General features: G+C 41.8%; 2 protein-coding genes across 3 annotated transcripts in view; both read right to left on the bottom strand.

Moving 5' to 3' along the window:
* Positions 1–14887, bottom strand: part of LOC118230021 (cyclic AMP-dependent transcription factor ATF-6 alpha-like) — a 41196-nt gene extending 26309 nt beyond the window's left edge. Inside the window, exons 1-9 of the mRNA XM_035422695.1 lie at positions 14629–14887; positions 14160–14236; positions 13537–13624; positions 12731–12828; positions 11544–11664; positions 10653–10856; positions 7673–7833; positions 1369–1554; positions 1163–1254 (exon numbers count right to left, since the gene is read on the bottom strand). Coding sequence (XP_035278586.1) covers positions 1163–1254; positions 1369–1554; positions 7673–7833; positions 10653–10856; positions 11544–11664; positions 12731–12828; positions 13537–13624; positions 14160–14236; positions 14629–14731 — 1130 coding nt within the window. The 5' untranslated portion in view covers positions 14732–14887. The remainder of the gene's footprint in view (positions 1–1162; positions 1255–1368; positions 1555–7672; positions 7834–10652; positions 10857–11543; positions 11665–12730; positions 12829–13536; positions 13625–14159; positions 14237–14628) is intronic.
* Positions 14888–15829: 942 nt separating this feature from the next.
* dusp12 (dual specificity phosphatase 12) lies at positions 15830–19166 on the bottom strand. Of its 2 annotated transcripts, XM_035420989.1 has the most exons (7): positions 19083–19165; positions 18517–18751; positions 18271–18384; positions 17792–17910; positions 17189–17282; positions 16864–17056; positions 15830–16187 (listed from the first exon to the last, which is right to left on the bottom strand). In XM_035420989.1, the coding sequence occupies exons 2-7, from the start codon at positions 18606–18608 to the stop codon at positions 16038–16040; spliced, it is 762 nt and encodes a 253-aa protein (XP_035276880.1). In that variant the 5' UTR covers positions 18609–18751; positions 19083–19165; the 3' UTR covers positions 15830–16037. The 2 variants fall into 2 exon arrangements, with proteins under 2 accessions (XP_035276880.1, XP_035276879.1); XM_035420988.1 differs by having other exon boundaries at positions 18517–19166.
* Positions 19167–19972: the final 806 nt, after the last annotated feature.

Genomic DNA, 19972 nt, shown 5'->3' with positions numbered 1-19972 from the left:
TAAGACTGTTAAAAGACATGCGCAATTCAACCCTCCAGATTAATCCAGCACCTTATTTAAATACGGCAGCTTTCCTTGCACCACCTCAGTATGGTAATAGAAAGTAACAGTTTCAAGCAATGACAGTCAGGTTTCATGCATGCTTCTTACTGACCAGTCAGACCACTCTTTAAAATAAATACATGCCCTTTAAAGGCATACTATGCAGGATTTTTTTAATCCTTGCTGTGATTCTGAATTTATAATAAAAGAAGTCTCCTCCTCCGTCTTCAACCCCACCCACTCACCCAAAGTAGGATACTTGACTTCGACCATCTAGCAACCTAATGTAGTCAGCTGGATAGCTAGCTAGTGGTAACGTTACTTACAGGTCCAACACAAAAACAAGCCACTCTACTTCTACTTCTTTAACTAGCCCTGTCAGTTTGACTATTTGCTTTGCTGCATCTATGTTTCTTCTGCCATTGCAGCAGCTAGCAACAAAGGCTCCACTGAAATATGATTGGAAACCACAGGCTCTGAAGTCACAGTCTCCCCTCCCCACAAAGAAAAGAACGCCACGCCCAAAATCATCCCTAACACATTTTAAGATAACAAATACAGGTAAAGGTGCACAAATTCGGCGAAAGTGCATAAAGATGGAGATTGCCAGGACATCTCTAGCCTTAGAATGGTTATTTTATAATATTTTCAAGGTAAAAATCCTGCATAGCTAAAAGCTCCATTTGGGTCATGCATTTTCAATCAAACTAAATTCAAATCAATGTTCTCCATAGCACAAAAATAAATGAAATCATAGTTTGATTGCATTTTAAAAAACACTATGACAAGGTCAGCTGTTCTTGTATATTACAAACATAGCCTGATGTTTTAAAGCTTCAGGGCTTAAAGACACAACGGTTTCATTTTCTGCCAGCTAAATGGTTAATGACAGACCTGTATGCAGACCCATGCAAGTGAGGGTTTTCATTTAGAGATGCAAATATTTTACAGGCACAAACAAACACCAGAACACTGGATAGATACTTTGGCTATGTACATTTCCCTATTTAAGTGGCTGCCATCATTTTAAAACTGTCTTTAATCATCAATCTACACACCTGTTCCTACAACGAAAGTGAGAATCTGAACAGGTAGAATCAGTTACAGCAACCATCCTCACCCTATTGGGCCCACAGAGAGCATGACAAACGCCATGACTGCCAAGAGGCACGCCGCTCGTCTTTTGGGGGCAACCACCTTCAGGTCATTGTTCTGTAGATCAGAAACAGGAAAACGCAGTTAGATAACAGATCGCCTTTCAGGCTTCCGGTTAGCTGCGCGTGCACTTGTACTATCTGCTCTACGGAGGAAGGGGGGCGGTCCTACCTCAGCCGCCAGGCTGTCCAGCCTCATCTTCAGGGAGCAGTTCTCGCTTTTCAGCTTCTGGTTCTCGAACAGCGCCACCTTCAGCCGAGCCTCCAAGGTCAGCAGGTGCTCTTTCTTCTTCCTGCGCGACAGGCAGGCCGACTCGCGGTTCTTCATCATCCGCTGGTGTCTCTTCCCGTTGGGGGACTGGAGATAGGGCAGAGGGGAGCAGGTTAGCATGGCACCAGTCTGGGTAACAGAATAGAACATTCTGGGCCAACAGGACTCTGTACCTGGATTTACAGCCATCCATTCACCATTGTCACCACATCATTTTATTTGTTTAGCAACCAAACTCAGCCGAAGTAACTTAGAAGGCCTGCATTTTTACCTATGCATTTATAGCGCAGGATATTCACTCAACTGATTCCGGAAAAGTACCCTGCCCCTGGCTATAACAGCAGAGCACAACCTGGGATTTCAACCTGCAGCTCCTCACTTCCATTACACTGTACTGTCCCTACCCTTAACCTCCTTGGTCCCTACTAAAGCGCATATGGCTAAATCAGCGTAAGTTGCCTGTACAGAAAAAGAGTAGGTAAAATGTCAAGGCTAGATGGTTTAAATGACCTTGTCACAAGTATTCTGATGTTCTCTAATGTAATACATGAATAGCCACTTATAAAAAAAAAAAAACCAATAAAAAATGTATAGGTCCTTTCCCCTAACTAATACGCTTACAACTGTAAGGGGTTCAGCCCAGAATGATTATTTGTAGTGTCAGGTATTCAAACACGCAGCTGTACCTGAGGCCTTTGGACACTGGTGGTTCACTGGGGACTGACTGGAGTGCCTCTGGAGTATGACAAATGAAGGTACTTTTGCTTTACAGCATCACCTTTGAGAATTTGAGTTAAACCTGTTCAAACAGATTACATCACCATCACGTGATCAACAGACTGCAGGGCTTTTATTTCTCGACAACAGAAGTGTTTCATACGTATAGGTTTGGGGGGAGACATGTCACACACAATATTTTCATATGAATGAATTGCGAGATCAGCTAGTATGCTTATGAGACTTGGCGTTCGACTATGCGAGACTAACGTGTCTGGCAGGGTGTCTCCTCCAAAGCTGAAAATAAACCTACAGCGATGGTTTGGATGGACACGCCAAACTTCTAAACTGGATGGACACACCAAACTTTTAAACTGGATGGACACACCAAATTTCTAAACTGGATGGACAAACCAAACTTATAAACTGTGGAGCTGTTCAAAAGACCATGTGGATAGATCAGCATGGGCAATACCAATTGGAGGGTGAACTACTGTTATTAAATACAGTAAATACTGTATACATGAAACCATTAACCCCCCGTACTCCCAGCATCCACGGTTCTCTACAGTGTTGGGTGGGAACTTCTTCAGCAGGTTCTTTGCAGCAGAGGTGGAAAATCTGAGGTGAACCTTCATCCTTAAACCAGTGCTTAAGTGAAATCCCAGCCAATAATGACTCCAACATGCGTCCAGCAGAAGGCTTCGTCAGCACGAACTAAATCTATCAGTCAACCCCCACTCTCCTACTCACCCACTGTATATCTCTGCAGTGCAGCCACCGTGAAAGCCAGTATTATACTCTCTAACTCCTGTATGTGTGTGTGTGTGTGTGTGTGTGTGTGTGTGAGTATGTGACCCTACACCAAAACATAAGTTATAAAAGAGCTGATTAGGCCATTGTGGCGTAAGACCTGGACATAATTCACCAAAAAAATTTCATTTGCACGCCTGGTCTCACATTCTCATATGCCAGATCATTATCACGCACACACCACAAACGCAGACCTAGTGAGTTATTTAACTACTCATTTAAACTAAAAAATGCCCAACTCCAGCACCATTATACTGTTCAGATTTTTTTTTCACATTACCCATTTCCAAAGCTGGATTTTTACTGTGAGAGATTCAGATTAGCTCTCTCAGGAATTCACAATTCAAAAAAACTGCACCCACAACCCCTCCTCCCAACAAGTGACATGCACAGTCACACCTCTGTCCCTCTGCTGTTGCTGCTGAATGTCACAGACAGACAATGCTTCTCCTCCCGCCAGTGGCCTTCACCCAGCTCCACATCAGAGCCAGAGACAACAAACTAAATATGGAAACTGGAACACAGCAAAGTAGAGCCGCGTTCAGGAATCTTAAACATTCAAATAAAATGGGGAAAAAAAACACTCGATCGCCCTGAAAGAACCCAACTGTACAATAAAAGCACAAAAGAAAAACCTCCTTTGACCTTACAATTACCAGGGAAACATTTGCAAGGTAATGGAATTCAAGCTCCCCAAAGGACAAAAAAAGGAGGGACAGAAAAACTGACCCGAGCATTTCAAATGTTGCTATTCAAATGTACATCTTTTGCATTGAGCAGCAGGATACATTTATAAATTACAATATTTTCACAATATGCAGTCTTGGGAAAGTCTAACTTATTAAAACATAGCACTGTATTTTACTCTATTCAAAATTCAGATATTCTCTGCCGCTGGGTGAATTACCTAAAGCAGCTAAAAGCAGTATTCCAGTGTGTGGGGATGGGACCCTATGGCCAGGTTTGAATCTAGACTGTGCCAGCGCTGACTGGCCAGCAGCCCCACAGGATGATATGTGAAGTGCCATCTTCAGACTCCTGTCTAAACACGCTCACTTTGTAGACTGATGAGTGGAGTGATGTAGAGGCTTGGCATCACAGGTTTCGGAGAAGAACACACGCTTGTCCTGAACTAATAGTGGAGGCTGATGAATATGATTGCGCACTTCAAACTAAGAAAATACAAAATCGTAAAGCATTCTAAGAAATAAGATACACAGATACTGTACAGCTTGTTTAGCTGCACATGACCCTACAACATGGTTGTTCGGTAGCCTTTACCACAACAATGCTGGTATAAGACATTATGCATTGAGGAAATAAAACAATTTTTCATTCATGTTCGAAAGAGTAGACCGCATTGCCTATGATATCCGATTGTGCTCGTTTCCATAGGCCTAGGGGCAGAGAGCAAACGACAAACCACCAGCGAATCCTCTGTGCTTTATGAAGCGGAAACCTCCAGGGACCGGCCACTGAAGGAAGACTTTGTAAAAAGGTCTAATAGCTCTGCCTATAAATTCATTTGGGTTCCAACCGCAATGTTTGGTTTGGTTTCCAGAGGAACAGTTTAAATCCATCTTTTAGCAGTGTGGGAACAAGATGTTTGACTGTAAATTGGAAAGTGGTACCCTCCAATATCAGAATACCATGCCATGGTTCTGCCCAGCTAAAGCTAAGGCTGACTGTGGATATCACCATTTGCCCTGGCGGTATTGTGGATTTACAGAACACTGCTGCATACAGTTCTTGATAAGCTTGATAAACACAGTTCTTGAAAAACGTCTTGATAAAGACAGATGAGCACCCATAAGCATTAGTGCAATCCAATGAAAAGGCTTAAATTAGAAAAGGCCTGCTGGTGTGCAAGATGTGAACTCACATCTCTAGTTTTAAATTTCATCTGTGCAAATATTCACAAAAAAAAGATACTCCTCAATCATTGCCAGTTTTTGCTGGGACACGTATGTAATAGCACAATGCTTTAAATCCGTGTTTATTGCCTTGCTCTGTCGTCTCTAGTTTATGGTGCTAGCGATCGCAGCTAACAGCTTGAACTGCCACGTAAATGGAGTACCCGTAAAGCTGGGAACAAGCAGCTGAAATCAGTGCGAAACCACAGGCCAGACCGCAGCAGTTTTCATGGTGCGCGCGGAGTGGGAGCGGGTGCTGCCGCCACCGATAGTTTTGAACGCCGTAAAAAAAACCACTTTGAAAAGCACCAAAGATAGCCTTCCTGTCACATGAGGCGCATAACGTGTTCCAGTCTGTGAGCCGGAATGGTGGTGGGAAATTAGCTTTCTCCCCCATTAGAGAGGAAAACATAATTCACACAGAGGTCAACAAGTGTCATTTGCCACATGAAAACCCACTCTGTCATAAGAAGCCGGACAGGCTGTGCAAAAAGGTTCTGTACTTGAACCTTGAAGCATATTGTGCCTTTATGCTATTCCTGCTGTAGTCGACAATTCTCTGTTTTTGCTTTTATTTTTTTTCCCAGACTCTGCAAACAGCAGACACAGTTGGTTTCTGGCTCTGATCTTCGCATTGGTTAGCATCATTGCACCATATAATTTCCAAACTATGCGTTTTTCTTACCAAACAAAGAAGGTATCTGAGAAGCACAGCAAAATAAACATCCCAGAAAGCCCGGCTCATACACACAACCTGGGGAGTTTATCAAGAATCCACTGACTTTTGTAAGCACACTTAGGGCCTATTGTTGAATAACTACTCTATTGTGTTTTTTCAGTGCTTGGCCCAAACAGCTGGTTAACGTATCCCTGATAATTATTCCAGAAAACTGGTGTTTTACATGATATTACTACAGATAAACAGAGACGAGAGAAAAATGAAAAGAAACCATTAGAAGACACTTTAAGTGAAGTTGAAACAACAGTAACTAGAGCTGTCCTCAGGTTACCTTGACCTAACGAGGACCAAAGGCTCCACCCCCTAGGTCACATGACCTTTCCTTCAGCACCAGTTACACCTACGCAAAATCCAATGAGCACAATGAACAAATCTACCACCACACTCATATCTTGACCAAGGGGCATACAGAGAACTAATATATCCTCTGCAATCTGCCTTGCACGCCTAAGCATGAACAAATTACACGTAAAACAGAAGTATTATTTCACTGACTAATTTTTACCACTAGAGGGCAAGCCATCAAGTGATTTTGGCTCTTCTTATAGAATCAATTTCAGTACCCTTTAAGCCATAATGTATTACACAAGATTTACTTCTTTGTCCACATAAGCTTTTAGCCATTGTGCTTCAAGTACCCATATTATGTGTCTGCTACATTTAGGAGACTTGTTATGCAGCCAGGATTATATTTGTTCAGTAGCCTAATACCCAAGCCCTTCTGTCAAACAATGAATCTAACGTATTGCCACAAGTAAGTTTTTTGGGGGGAGGTTTTTAGTGCCTGAAGGGTAGAGAGAAGTCTTTTTGTGCCTGCTGTTTGCCTGTTGGCGGTGTCCCTACCTAGCAGTTAGAATACATTTTCACTCACTTCCAATTGTGCAAGTCAGGAAAGTGACAGTTATAGTATTAAAAGTCATGTAACACTGTTCCTCAAAGGGGCCTAGTTTTTATTTTCAATACTTAAAAATTATGATAAACGATAGGCTAGCCCCGTTTTTTTTTTAAATTTGTCACACAACAGTGAAACTCGGCTTATCAGTCAGTTATGGAGTGACAGGGCAAGTTAATGTACATTTAAAACAGTCAAGATGGCTGCCACACTTTACATACTCTACAACAGGCAGCAAGCAGGCTCTTGTCATGATCGAGGAGAGCGCAACCGCTCTCTGCTGGGCCAGTGTTTGTCCGACACCCACGGAGACCGAAAATGAACCCATCTGTCAGCCGCTTAAATAAACACGTTCCTTTAGACCACACCAGAGCACGCCCATTACCCCAAGAATCTGACAGCTCAGAAAGAGAGCCAAGTGCGACACACATACGGACAATTAAACGCAGGAGTCTCTGCCAAAGTGTGCAAAATTAACACTCCCACCACACACATCTCCAAAGCATGATTTTCAGTTTTAACGACTGTTTAGTCAATGACGTTCAGCCTGCAAATCACTATAAACTATGCCTTGAGGACTTAATAATTGTATTGTTTCCTCATGAGCTGTCTGGAGTTCCTCACTTTTTTGAAGAGAGTATTTCCGTTGTCTTTATCTTTTTCTCTCTTTTTCTTGGAATGGCCAACTGCACAAAACATGTATTTAGTGCAATAACAACATGTAGTATCTTGCAATTATATTAAGCACGTGTCAACAACAGAAGTATTATTCTGAAATATAAAAAAATATTAAATTAAATAAATCCATCCATCTATCCACTATCTAACCCCCTAATTCCTAGTCATGGTTTCAGGGGGGCTGGAGCCTATCCCAGCATGTATTTGGCGAGAGGCAGGAATGCACCCTGGACAGGTCGCCAATCCATCACAAGCCACACACACCATTCACTCACACACTCACACCTACAGGCAATTTAGACTCTCCAATTAAGCCAACCAGCATGACTCTGGACTGTGGGGGGAAACCGTGGTATCCGGAGAAAACCCACACAAACACAGGGAGGACATGCAAAGTCTTTTCCGGAGTCTTAAGAGTCCGGAACCCCCGGGGAGAAGGCTGGAGGTGCTCACGTTTCCGATGACCGCCGCGCTGTGGTAGGCGCTCGTCCCCGTCGGCTGAGGAGTGCCACCCCTGTCCTGCATGATGACCAGGCGGTCAGAGAGCGGTTGGGCCGGAGCCGGGGCAACCTGGGGGCCGGACATCTGCAGCACCGTCCGAGTCACATGACATCCTGGCAAAGACGGGGCAGTCGGTCAGGACTATGTGGGCAGCTGGCATCCTGCACTTACCTCCCTGGAGACAGCCCAGAGCCACATCCTACCTCTGTAAACCTACAGTTTCATTACATCCCCACGTTATGGAGTCAACTCCTCATTTGAACAGGGAACCAATCAAAATTTTTAATGTCCTTAAAAATATCGAACACTGGCTACCCTCACTCAGGACATAGTGCTGAAGAATATAGGGGTCAACTTTGAGGCCTGAGAACAATCACAGTGACACAGCCTGAGCAGTGATACATCCCACAATCTTACTCTGAGATAAGTGTCACCTCTCAAACCTTGCATGCCCACTTGGCTGCGCTCTCATTGGTTGGAAAAATAGGCGCGCCTCTCCGACAATGTGTGCATAATGAATAATCAAAAGAATAGTGATTTCATGAATTAGTAAATATTTACTTGATAAAACAAATGTGCTCAATAGATTAAGTGGGTGTACCTTTGCTGACATCACATCTGATGGTAATTGAAAGATAACGATAGTGAATTTCAGTTTAATAGCACAGAGCTCCAAACCAAGACTTTTCAAGAAAATTCAGGGAATTATTTTCAAAACTTTGAATGACCTTATTTGTAAATGGGTGATTATACAACGTGAGTAAAAGGTTTTCAAAAACCAGTTTATCATCAAAAATGGCATTCTGGAAACCTGGATGCCAAGCTACAGGAAAAAAAAGGCTTAATAACGCACACGAAATCAGAGAAAACCAAGCACCTTCAAGCACTCAAGCTTTCAAATATTAATACTGCTCATATAAATCAAGCATTTTCAAGCTCAAGACAGAGCTTTTTTTAGCACAGCTTGTCACGTTAAGTGCTTACGATGCCTGCGTAAAGAGGTGAATTAGATGTAATTTGTCCCTTATTTGAATTCCTGCGTCTCCCCATAATCTGTACCATACGGGTGAATTATGGCCCTCCTCGAGCCGTGGGGGTTCAGCTGAACAGCCAGCTACTGTACCAGACTCCAGTAGGCCTCACATTCCTCTGGGAGTCACAGACTCAAGGCCCATACGAGCTGAAGGGGCTGGGCTGAGGGCAGGCTTACCCTTGACCTTGACCCCCTACCCCCCACCCCCTGTTTGTTCCGCCACAAAATATGTTCCCCTCTATCCATGTGAAACGAAGAAGCATGGCAAGCCGCACAGCCCGGTTCCTGTACTGGTTTTAACCCAACTCACAGCTTCAAAAAAAACAACAACAATAAAAACCGCACTAAACCAAATGCATCTACATAATAGGGAGAGTGGTGGCTCTAGAAAAAAAGAATACAAAAAGATTTACAATGAACTGAACAGCTCTGTGAGTGATGACTTTTCACCACTTTCTTAACACTCCGGATGCACTGAAATGAGAGCATGGCAAGTACCTCCTAACGTGTACTATGGAATCTTTGCTGACTTAAGAATACTGGAGGTTATAACTAAAGTTCATTGGTATGCCACGCCCATAGCAATAGGCTCTTGCCAGTGGCAGCAGTCTCTGAGCCAACCTCCACGGTTACGACCATTAAAAGACCACAATTGCTGGAGGGCTGAAATTGACCATACAGTCTGCAGTGGAAGAAAACATCTCCTGCTCCACACCAGCCAATCCAAACAAACCTAATTATCTACGTCAAACAAACTCTTTGATCTCCCCAAAAGATTAATTGATATTAATGGCCGATTACCAGAACTAATTTTTTTCTTGCTGGGATAAGAAATGAAATCTACAGACCCCTTCTTAACCCAACTAACTTTCCTGGAACAAGGCCAAAATATATCTCCCAAGTAGTTTTAAGGGAATCTCAGGACAAATCAACGGCACTACACCGTGATGCCCCCCTCACCCAGTTCTCCCAAAGGCAGAGACTAATTATAAACAATGTCCCCTCCTGCCCACTTCCCTGGCCAATCACAGACCCTGTCCCCCTGCCTCAGGCAATACGCTTCGTCAGAGACGGGGAGCTGGACTTGAATCCTTGAGGACTGTGGGGAATGTTTATTTCACCAATCCCCCCCTGACAAGATTGGTCCAGTCAGTTAATCAACTTCATTCTTCAAACCAAACGTCCCCAATATCCTGCAGTGAAGTGTTTCCTTAGCACAGGGTAGAAATAAATCTTCAGACACCGTTTATATGAGCAGGAAATACATTAACTATCACACAGACCACAGGACTGAGGCACTCAACACATTGGGAGAAGTGTTTCATTAAAAAAAAAAAAAAAAAAAACTCCATGCATATGGCCTTCTCGGAATGAAATCTGAACCCTCACTCTACAGGAAAATCAGCCAATTTTTTAAAAATGTCACTACTATAAGCAAGGGATGAAGCAATCAGTTTAAACGTAGAGGTCCCTTTGTCGACTATTCCACAGAAATAAGGATTTAGTGCCCTCTTCTGACCGTGAACCAAATATGCAGTATTTTAATTCATTCATTGACTTACAATAACCCAGCAACCCAGCATTTTTTTTAGTTCTTGTGGGGTCTTGTGATTTTTTTTCCAAGAACACTTTAAATGTTTTCCTGTAGAAAAAGTATGAATGTGATCTGGGCCTATTTAAAACATATATTGGAAATTTGTTGTTTTCCGACAGTAAAATAGATACCGTAAAAACATTGCTACAATATTATTCACCACATGCTCATACAACCTTAGTGAAACAAAGTGACAGTAATGTTTTGTGCAGTCTGGGAAGACCATATAAATGAAATACAGTATTATGACATCATCATGTGTGAAAACCCACTGAGACAGGGAAGAGTACAGTCACATGGCTCACCAGCAGGTGGCGCAGAACACAGCGACGCAGGAGTGGAGCGGACCATGGGGAGCGCGGCGCACAGGGGCTGGATGATGATGGTCTTGGCCTGGAGAGGCAGAGCGGAGTGAAGGACAGGGACGGAGGCGGGGACAACCAGTTTCGGCTGGATGGAGACCTTCGGCGAGGGGTTGATGATCCGTCTTGGGGGATGAGTTGATTTGGCTATGAATGCAGGGGGGGAAAAAACTCTTTTCAAACATGGCCCGTGCAGGGAAATCAGTGCACAGCCCATGCAAACAAGCAGCCCAAGGGTTCAGACACTTTGAGAATAAAGGGCGACTGCATCAGTAGTTTAACGTGCCTCCCCTGATGTGGTCTGGCTCATCTGTGCCTAAAAGTAACATGACCTAAAACACTGACTTTAACCAGAAGGTTGCGGTTTTAAATCTTGATCAGGCACAATGATGTTGAAATTACTTTTATAAATATCCAGCTACACAAGTGGATATACTAAAGCAATGAGTCAATCAAGTTATCAACCTTCATTTTTAATGGCACAATTTAGTCAGATAGCCACACAGTCACATTGACAAATTTACTGAGGGAGTTCAAACACAGAAAAAATGAATCTGGAAATCAAGCTGAACTCCTGGAAAAGGGAAAATGGTGGATGCATAAAAGAATTTTCACTAACAAACTGAGGGGGAAGGAGCTGCTTTGTGTATCATTTGCAAAAAGTATGCTTATGAAGGCAAATGTCTAAGTCACCCTGTATAAATAATGTAAAGCAATGTGATTTCATGTGAACACTCATCACTGATTTACTGGCGCATCCTGTGTTGTTGACAGGTGGATGGGGGCGAGTTAACTGATAAGCTAATGCAACAAGATAACTGACAGGTTTCTTACCTCTGGAGCCCTGGCCGCTCTTTCTCTGGGGCCTCGTCCCCAGGCCAGCGCAGACAGAACTGCTGGTGTCGGAGCAGACGGGCGCAGGAGATGGCACAGACTGTAGTGACAGGTCCTCTTCCTGCAGTAGGAGGAACAAATGACACCTCACTACGCACTCACGTTTACATTATGTTCACTTTGGCCACTCCGAGAATCAAATGCAAGCAAGTTCACCTTTTATCAGTACTTTCAATACGGCTTGAAATGAATTAGGCAGCAGCTGAAACGACTATAAGACACAATGTATAAAGTCTGAAAATTTGTAATTGAAACGCTCCATGCCATGGGTGAGAAATTGGCAATTATTTGCAGCCATGCAGGGCTTGGATTGTTATGATTAAATGATAGTCTGTATGGTAGGCATGGGTAATTCCATTGCTGCAGGGGCAGTATCAGTTTTTGTTTTCAATGATTTGCCTGGCAAGATTACCTGTACACCAAATCTAGCTCACTCAAAAATTAGATCACAGTAAAACATTTCATACCAGTACACAAAACAGCTGTCAGCTGTCATTCATGAGGTCATTAATAAAAGTAGCTAAAATTTGATTGCATCTATATGGTTTGGACAATTAGATAATTAATTGAAGTTGGCATGAAAGAATACTAAAAATACTCTTTTGATCTATTTGATCTTTTTGTCCAATAATTAAAATTTCTATATTGTTAGAGGAAACTGGTAGGCATTTAAACTTGTTTGTTCTTTATATTCTACTAGATGGAGGGTACTATCATCACAAGGTAAAACTGAAATAGTTCCCAGATTTTCCCTTATCCTTCATCACATCTGAATACCTATGGAAACTAACACCATGTTTTCTAATCCTACTACTAAGGGAAAGCATACACAGTGAAATAGGTGAAGGGCCCAAAATTGATCCCTGTGGTACTCCATGTGATGTCAACCATTTTGGATGTGGTATGTCCTAGGGAAACACAGTACTGTCTCAGTCAAATAGGTTTTCATCCAATTGACTATGGCTGAGAGACAAACCCATTTTCTAAGGCAATGGAGCAAAACTGTATATTCAAATCAATCAAAAGAAACAATCAGATCCAATTAAATATATGGAAGGTCTTTCCTGACAGCCTCCATTCCCCGGAACACTAGGATTCAGGCCAGGGGCATGAAGAACAGTACTTACATGCAGGTAGTAGGGAGAGGGCACCTCCACTGAACCAGGGGAAGACACAGAGCTTGCGGTCGTGTTTGGGGAAAGACAGCCTACGATCCCATCTGTTTCTATAACAGCAAGAGTAAGGCAATATTTTTGACAAACTGCAATGAAGCGAAGTTAACATACAAAAATCCAGAAGAAAGTGTACCACATCAAAAAAACAAGGATATATTTGGCATACAATACATTAATTCCACAAATGTAACACCACGTGTGTATTTGATGCAGTGGCAACTACCAGCACCAGTCATGCAAGTATGCAGCAGATGTGTGGATCTATACCCATTTAAATGTGGCCTGCCATTGTTACTGAGGTTGCAAGGTGTACCACATACTACCAATAATTCTGTGGGTTCAGTAAAAATAGAGAAGCCATCCAACATCCAAAATTATAATAAAACAAAGCAGCAAAAAATGTTCTGCACTTTCTCTACACTGGAGTTTTGTGAAATGTTTGATCAATAACCACATATTTGACATAGCATGCCTAAACCGACCGTTCTGTAAAATATACACTGTATATCCCATGATGTGAAGACCTCTGTAAGTCTGAACAGCAAACAAAAGAAATGCTATTCAGCGGATGCAGTTGCAAGATATTGTCTTTACAACATATTCAAAAGCACAATAGCAGCTTGACCGAAAAGGAACGAGAAATTCTAAGAAATAATTAATGATCACCTTCCCCATAATACATGAAAGACAGCAACATGGACCAATGGACTGACTGACACTGGTGTGTTAGATGTAGCTGCATTGGGGGGCTGAGTTACCTGTGCAGCTGCTGCCGCTGTCTTCCGGGGTGGCTGTTCCCCAGGGGGAAAGGTTGAGGCCAAGGCCCAAGTCAGGAGCCTCGCCAGCCTGAGAAGCGAGCATTATTTTTATAGCATGTCTATCAGACGGCCATATCACATCCTATACTCTATACTGTATGTACATACTGCAATGTATACAGCAGGATATACACGATAGAATGTTTAGGCTAGGTACTCTGTTCAAACGCAGAAGGGCAATTCACCACCTGGAATTTAAACTTGCAATGACTAACTCATAAAAGTAGTTCTCTGACCATTATATTACACTGTCATGTCACAATCCACAACAGACCGAATGTAAATCAGTAACATGAATTTCCAGGAATGGGCAGTAGTCTAACTTGGTGTGAAACTTATTCATGTTTAATATGAACTCTGACATGGGTGCTGCTAATCTGAAACATCTGTACACTAGTCACACGCATTTCAAAAGCATCTTTGTTGTCGATTTTTTATACAATGTCGACATCATTGCTGATGGGTATTTTGATTATTTTAATTATTTTTGTTACTGTTATACAGCACACAATGATTATGACAAATCCGTGTCTCAAATTCACACTGGAAGCCAGTCTACTCACACATGGCACGCTTTCCAAAATCCGCAACAGCTCCTCTTCATCCCCAATGTATTCCAGGTCGTCAAAGAGGCTGATGTCTGTTAAAGGAAACACGTATACGGGACAAACAAACCACGCACGGAAATCAGCACAGCGGCGACCCCGCAAACAGACGCATTTTCATTGACATGACAGCGCTGCGCAGAGTGCACATTTCCTTTAGATGATGAAATTAAAATCATATGTGAAATCACAACTGCACTACGTTGACAAAAGCTCACATGTAATGAGAGGAGATTAAATTTAGTATCTTGGAAGTAACGAATTAGGTGTAGTCTCCCTATATGACACGTTGATCTATTTCAGTACCTGACATTTATCCTTGCATTACACGTATAAGTTACAGCACAGAACGAAACGCATCAGAATACGTTCAATAGTAACAGTAGCCTAGTTCAGTCACACATATTCTGACCGTCAAGAAACTCACCCCATTCTCCAGTCTCTTTGCTACAAATATCACCCCCGTTATCTTCTATTGACGTATACAGACGATCCAAGTGACTCTCTAAGTCTAGCAAATTTGCAGCCATTGTTTAACTGATTCATTAGTTACAAACAGAAGTTTAAAGCACTCTGGTTTGTAACCAGCTGTTTCCATACGTCGCTTCCGCACTATTACTCCTGGTCCATGTACAGTTCTGTAGTAAATACACGTCCTACCTTCCACAGTGTAACTACGGAACCCTCACTAGGACAAACCAAATACAGGAAACGTTCTGGGTAGTGTCAAGAGAGAGTTTTATGGCGGAGACTGTGCTAGCACTAGCCGTAACATTCATAAAAATGAATGGTAGCAACGAATGGAAAATCTTCCATTCATTGCGAACGGCACTGTGCGCATGGGATTTTTATTCACCGCATGCATAGCTATTCCTGAAATAATGTGGCTAAAGAGAGTAAATAATCCCTCTAAATATGAACAGCACCCAAATAAGAAAAGTTTCCGTTCATTGGAACAAAAACCAGCATACACAGATGATCCCCAGGACAAAGGTTGGGAACCACTGATCTAAAGTAACAAAATACACATACCCAAAGCAGTTTGTGCAGCTCATTTATGCACCCAGAGGCTGTGTATACTGCCAAATTATTCTTTGAGAAAGCATGTTTAATCTTCTTTTCTACTGGAACTATTTCCTATTATGTAAGAAAACAGACTTCTGTGCTCCACAAAGGAAATACCAGCAAAATATAAAAATACGGATACTCACCTTTATAATTGTGAATAAATGCTACAAAATTAATTTGTTTATGGGTACAACCGCTGGAAAGATAATACTGCTGTACAAGCAGCTTTGGAGTTACTTGAAATGTGTTTTCTTGCATAACTTCCAGAAACTTCCAGATGTCCCTATACTAGCCACTCTAAAGTCAGCTGGTCTGCAGAAATTTTAAGTACCTAAAATATACTTCATTGCATACAAAACCCCATACAAAATATGCCCCTCACTGTTTCAGGCTACACTCAAATATACCCACCAGTCAGGAGCAAACAATCCTTATATACCGCCGTGTTCAAGGTGAAAACAGCAAAATGTTAGCCATCTTGAATGCAGCCGATAAATAAAATAGACCTAATTCACATCTAAAATATAACTAATTAAAAGTATGAACCCATTCCCAGGAGACATTGTTTCTATGTACATATTTATTTGTGAGAAAATTTGCTTAATTACAAAGAAAACTAATATAATTACATAGACCATGCCCGAGCCATTTCAATGCAGTCTTTGTCCCAGTTCACACATTGTCAGAAGAGAACTCCTTGCTGAGATGATGACAGAAATGCAACTTGATAATGGAACTAGGGAATCTCTGCTTCAGTCATCTGTACTGTTATTTAAGCGATGGTACATTCATGTGTTTGATTTCATCCACTCGGTTCTTGTGAATCTGAAAAGCAGGCGTAATCCATCGACCGCATGAACACTGCTCTCCATACCAGTTGAATGAGCCCAGCTTTGAGCTGCACTTTGGGCACAGAAGCTGCAAAAAAAGAAAAAAATTAAATCTGAATCACAGTGCTATACATTTCCATAAGACATGTATCTGCATTATTTTCTAAATTAAATCTGACATTTATGATGCACACACATGCATATGTACAGAAACAAGAGAAAACACAACCTCCTATAAGAGTTCCAAAGCCCAAGCACATTATGGTAAAGTTGCCCAAAAGGAACAACTTTTTTATGAGGGCCCTTGTCAGTCAGAGCCCATGAAATCATCCTAACCTCCTCCCCCAACCCCCCATGCAGCACCACTACTAACAGGTATATGCAACGATATTAAAAGCCACAACTTCCTATTATACCTAGAGTAAGTAATAGTATTAGAAGCTCGTATAATGTCCCTGTACCTTCCAATAACTTTCTGACAATGGGACTTTTTCATTACATAAATACAACATATTTGTGTTTTTATATGCACACGCAATTAACTGTAAAACTAATACTGGTGTTCGACAAAAAAAACTGCTTTCACACTGTTCAATCAAAATTCGGAGGCATTCTTGTGTTTGCGTCTTGTCCTTAAAGTATAACAAGAGTAAGAACAACTTGGCAGACAACAGTATATATAAATGGTAGACAGTAAGATACAAAGGAATGCAATAAGGGACAATACTAAAACTGTACTGAAAAACAGAATCAGCCAGCATTACCTGTCCATCTAGCACACCCAGGAGTGCGGGCTCCATCCACTGCACGGGCTCAATGAAGTACGACGTGCACTGCGTTTGAATCGCAAGGCCGGGTGTGCGGGCTGCCGCGTCAACCGTTTTCTTGTGGGCAAAGGCAGCTGGTCCACTGCCCACATCGTGACTAAGAATACTGGAGCCACGAAATAATGTCCGTCTAATGGGCGAGAGGACAGAGAAACTGGTAACGTGTGGCTAATAAAGTTTTTAAATTATGAATATACACCATAAACCCAGAATAAGGGGGATGGGAAATGTGCTTTTTTAAAAGTATGACTCCACCACTTGCCTACACTTCCTGCATCTGTGGACAACCTCGCTGCCGTGGGATAACGCTATCATTGGATCAGCAGCGAACACTTCTTTTGGCACACTCTGTAGCTCTGAAATACAGACAGAACCTCATTTAAAATAAATTGTTAAAGCAATTTTCATTCAGACAAAATTATTATGCATATATGTAGATGATTTTAGCATAAACTTTTAAATAACCATAATGCTTATTAGTCCGTATTGCATGATGTTTATGCGCAATTGTGCATTCACTTATAACTTTATTCTCTTCATGCTTGCATTTTGTCTAACTGGTTGTAAGATATACATAATTTTCAGTACATTGGACAACAGTTCCTAAAAACTCTTTAGTTCTAGGTGCATTGTACGCTTCTGTGATGCAGTTAGTAAGGCATGGCAGTCTTATTGTCACCATTTTGAATCCTGGCAAGCAATCCTCAACAGACACAACCCACTCCTTATGGGAACCATGTGTTCGGATTGACTACTGGCCTAACTTAATCCCAGCCACATAATTTCCAGGGCAAGCAACTTATACAATATTCAAGCGCATATGATGCTTTTTTCAAGAACAGATGACAGTGACGCTGACATGTACCTGGGTACTTATCTGTGATTTTCTGGAGCCGGTATTGCTTGTACACAGGACTGGTCATGTCCACTTCACAGTCCATTGATTCATAAAGTGCCAACTGGTTCAAAAACTCGTCATTGATCCTAGAGGCCCACATCAGTTAACAGGTTATACAAAGTTACAGGTTCATTACAGTCTAGCGCATGAAAACATTTGAAGGATCAAACAAAAATTTAAAGGGCTCCGCTGGTACTACTTTGCAACTTCAACAGTTCAATCAAATGCAATCATTAAACATATATATCAAAATGAGCTTAAATGAGTTCAAATGATCCCTGAGTTTATACATTAAGTATCAGACTGTTTGGTTGGATGTACAAAGCAGGCAACACCTATGGTCTTGACTTACCCACTGTGATATGCTGGGGACGACCATATGAGCATGCTTCCAAAAACGAGGTATAAAAAATGAAAATTAAAAAAAAATTCTCTGCAATACTTACTTTACATCCGATTTTATTTGCTGGAGCTTAGAATAGGCATCAGTCAGGGTCAGTTTGTTTGATCTCATCAAAAACGCAGTAACCACCGCAGCACTCCGACTTCGTCCTGCATGACTAAAGCAGAGGATTCGTGTATTTATATATTTAATTAATTTTTTAAGAAATAAATACAATAATTAGCACCACAAAAACAAATACGACACGTGCATATTACAGTGTACTAAGGAATTAGTTTGTTATTAATACCAATGCACAAGGACCGCAGATGAAGGTGCTTCCAAAGCTTCAGAGATGAATTGCACACAACTGTCCAAAGAGCTCAGCAGATCCGCGCACATGTCATCCAGGGAATAGATAAACTTCGTCTGAAATGATCCTTGCAATTTCGGTTCTTCGGAGTCGACCGTAAGTATGTGTGTGATGCCTGCTCTGGCTAATTCACAACAGTCTGCCAGGTCAGAGGCAGCTCCAATGTACAGTCCTGTTTGTACAGCAATCATGTTTTCCACAAAGATACCAATGAATATTTTTAAAAGGCGGAAAAAATAGGCACTCCAGCCACAAATAAAGAAACTTTTGATTTGACAACAAAATGTTTCCCTCTATGTTACTACGGTCAGATGTCCGATAACGGAGTAGCTACAAGATCATAAAAAGTAGGGTGTTTCAAGTGCTGCGTCTCGCAGGGTTTTTCTCCCTCGTGCAAATATCAATTGTTTCATTAGTCTTTCACTGAACTAGCGGGCGTTAGTTAGCAAACTAACGGGATAAATGCAACAAACTGAAGAAGCAACAAGGTTCAACAAACATACTTCATGCATAGGTACACAACACCCTCGCGTGGTTCTTCTGGTTCCTGTCATAATATGAATCCGATGTCCCCACAAGCCCGCTTTCTTTAGTTCCGCTATAAAAAATTTAAAAAAACACAGTGCACGTTACAAATTGTTAGTCAACGTTCCATTTCTGTCATGGACGCTATAAATTATTTCTTCCATCGATTGCAATTAAGAACATGCATATTTACAGTTAGGGAGCTTTTTAGCTTCAGTAGCTTGCTAAAAAAAAAAAAGTAGGAGTAGCCTACGGCGTCAGTTAGCTAACTGCTGCTCAACTATGATAAGTTACAGTACGTCGGCAAGGATGGTGTTGTGGCGTAACAGTATTTACTTTGCATCAAGGAACGTTTCCATGTAGGCTACCGTCCCCGCAGCCAATTGATCTATGTACATGCGTGTGTTTTGATGTGGGGAACCGCTCGGAACGCGTTCCCTTGTTAAATCAGCAGAATGAAGACCAGTCCTTCTTCTAATGTCATGCCACTTTCACCCACTGGATGGCAGCAAACGACCTCGTTCATTTTACCGTGACTGAAATAGCCCATGGCCCTGTAGGCCTATATGTATAGAATTATCTGGGTCATTTGCTAGGTTTTGGCACTATGATTTGACTTTAAACGTAAGCACGTGCATTCATGAACCCTTACAATATTTAGTTTGGCCTTATTTTGTTCAAACAGATCAATCAAATCAAAAAACTGTTGGCTAGGCTATGTCTGATTCTCCCACCGTAGGCGACAAATAGTAAGCTTTCTTAAATCCATGGCTTGAATCATACGCAGCCTACTTAATTCCTTAAGGCCTAGTTGGCTACTGTTGGGTTGGCTATTTAACTGCCAGTTCCCATGGGAAATGGGAATTAT

This window comes from Anguilla anguilla, chromosome 6 (assembly GCF_013347855.1).
Source record: "Anguilla anguilla isolate fAngAng1 chromosome 6, fAngAng1.pri, whole genome shotgun sequence".
NCBI classification, from domain to species: domain Eukaryota; kingdom Metazoa; phylum Chordata; class Actinopteri; order Anguilliformes; family Anguillidae; genus Anguilla; species Anguilla anguilla.
Note: the sequence above shows the minus strand (reverse complement) of the source record. Positions and strands in the feature narration are given on the sequence as shown.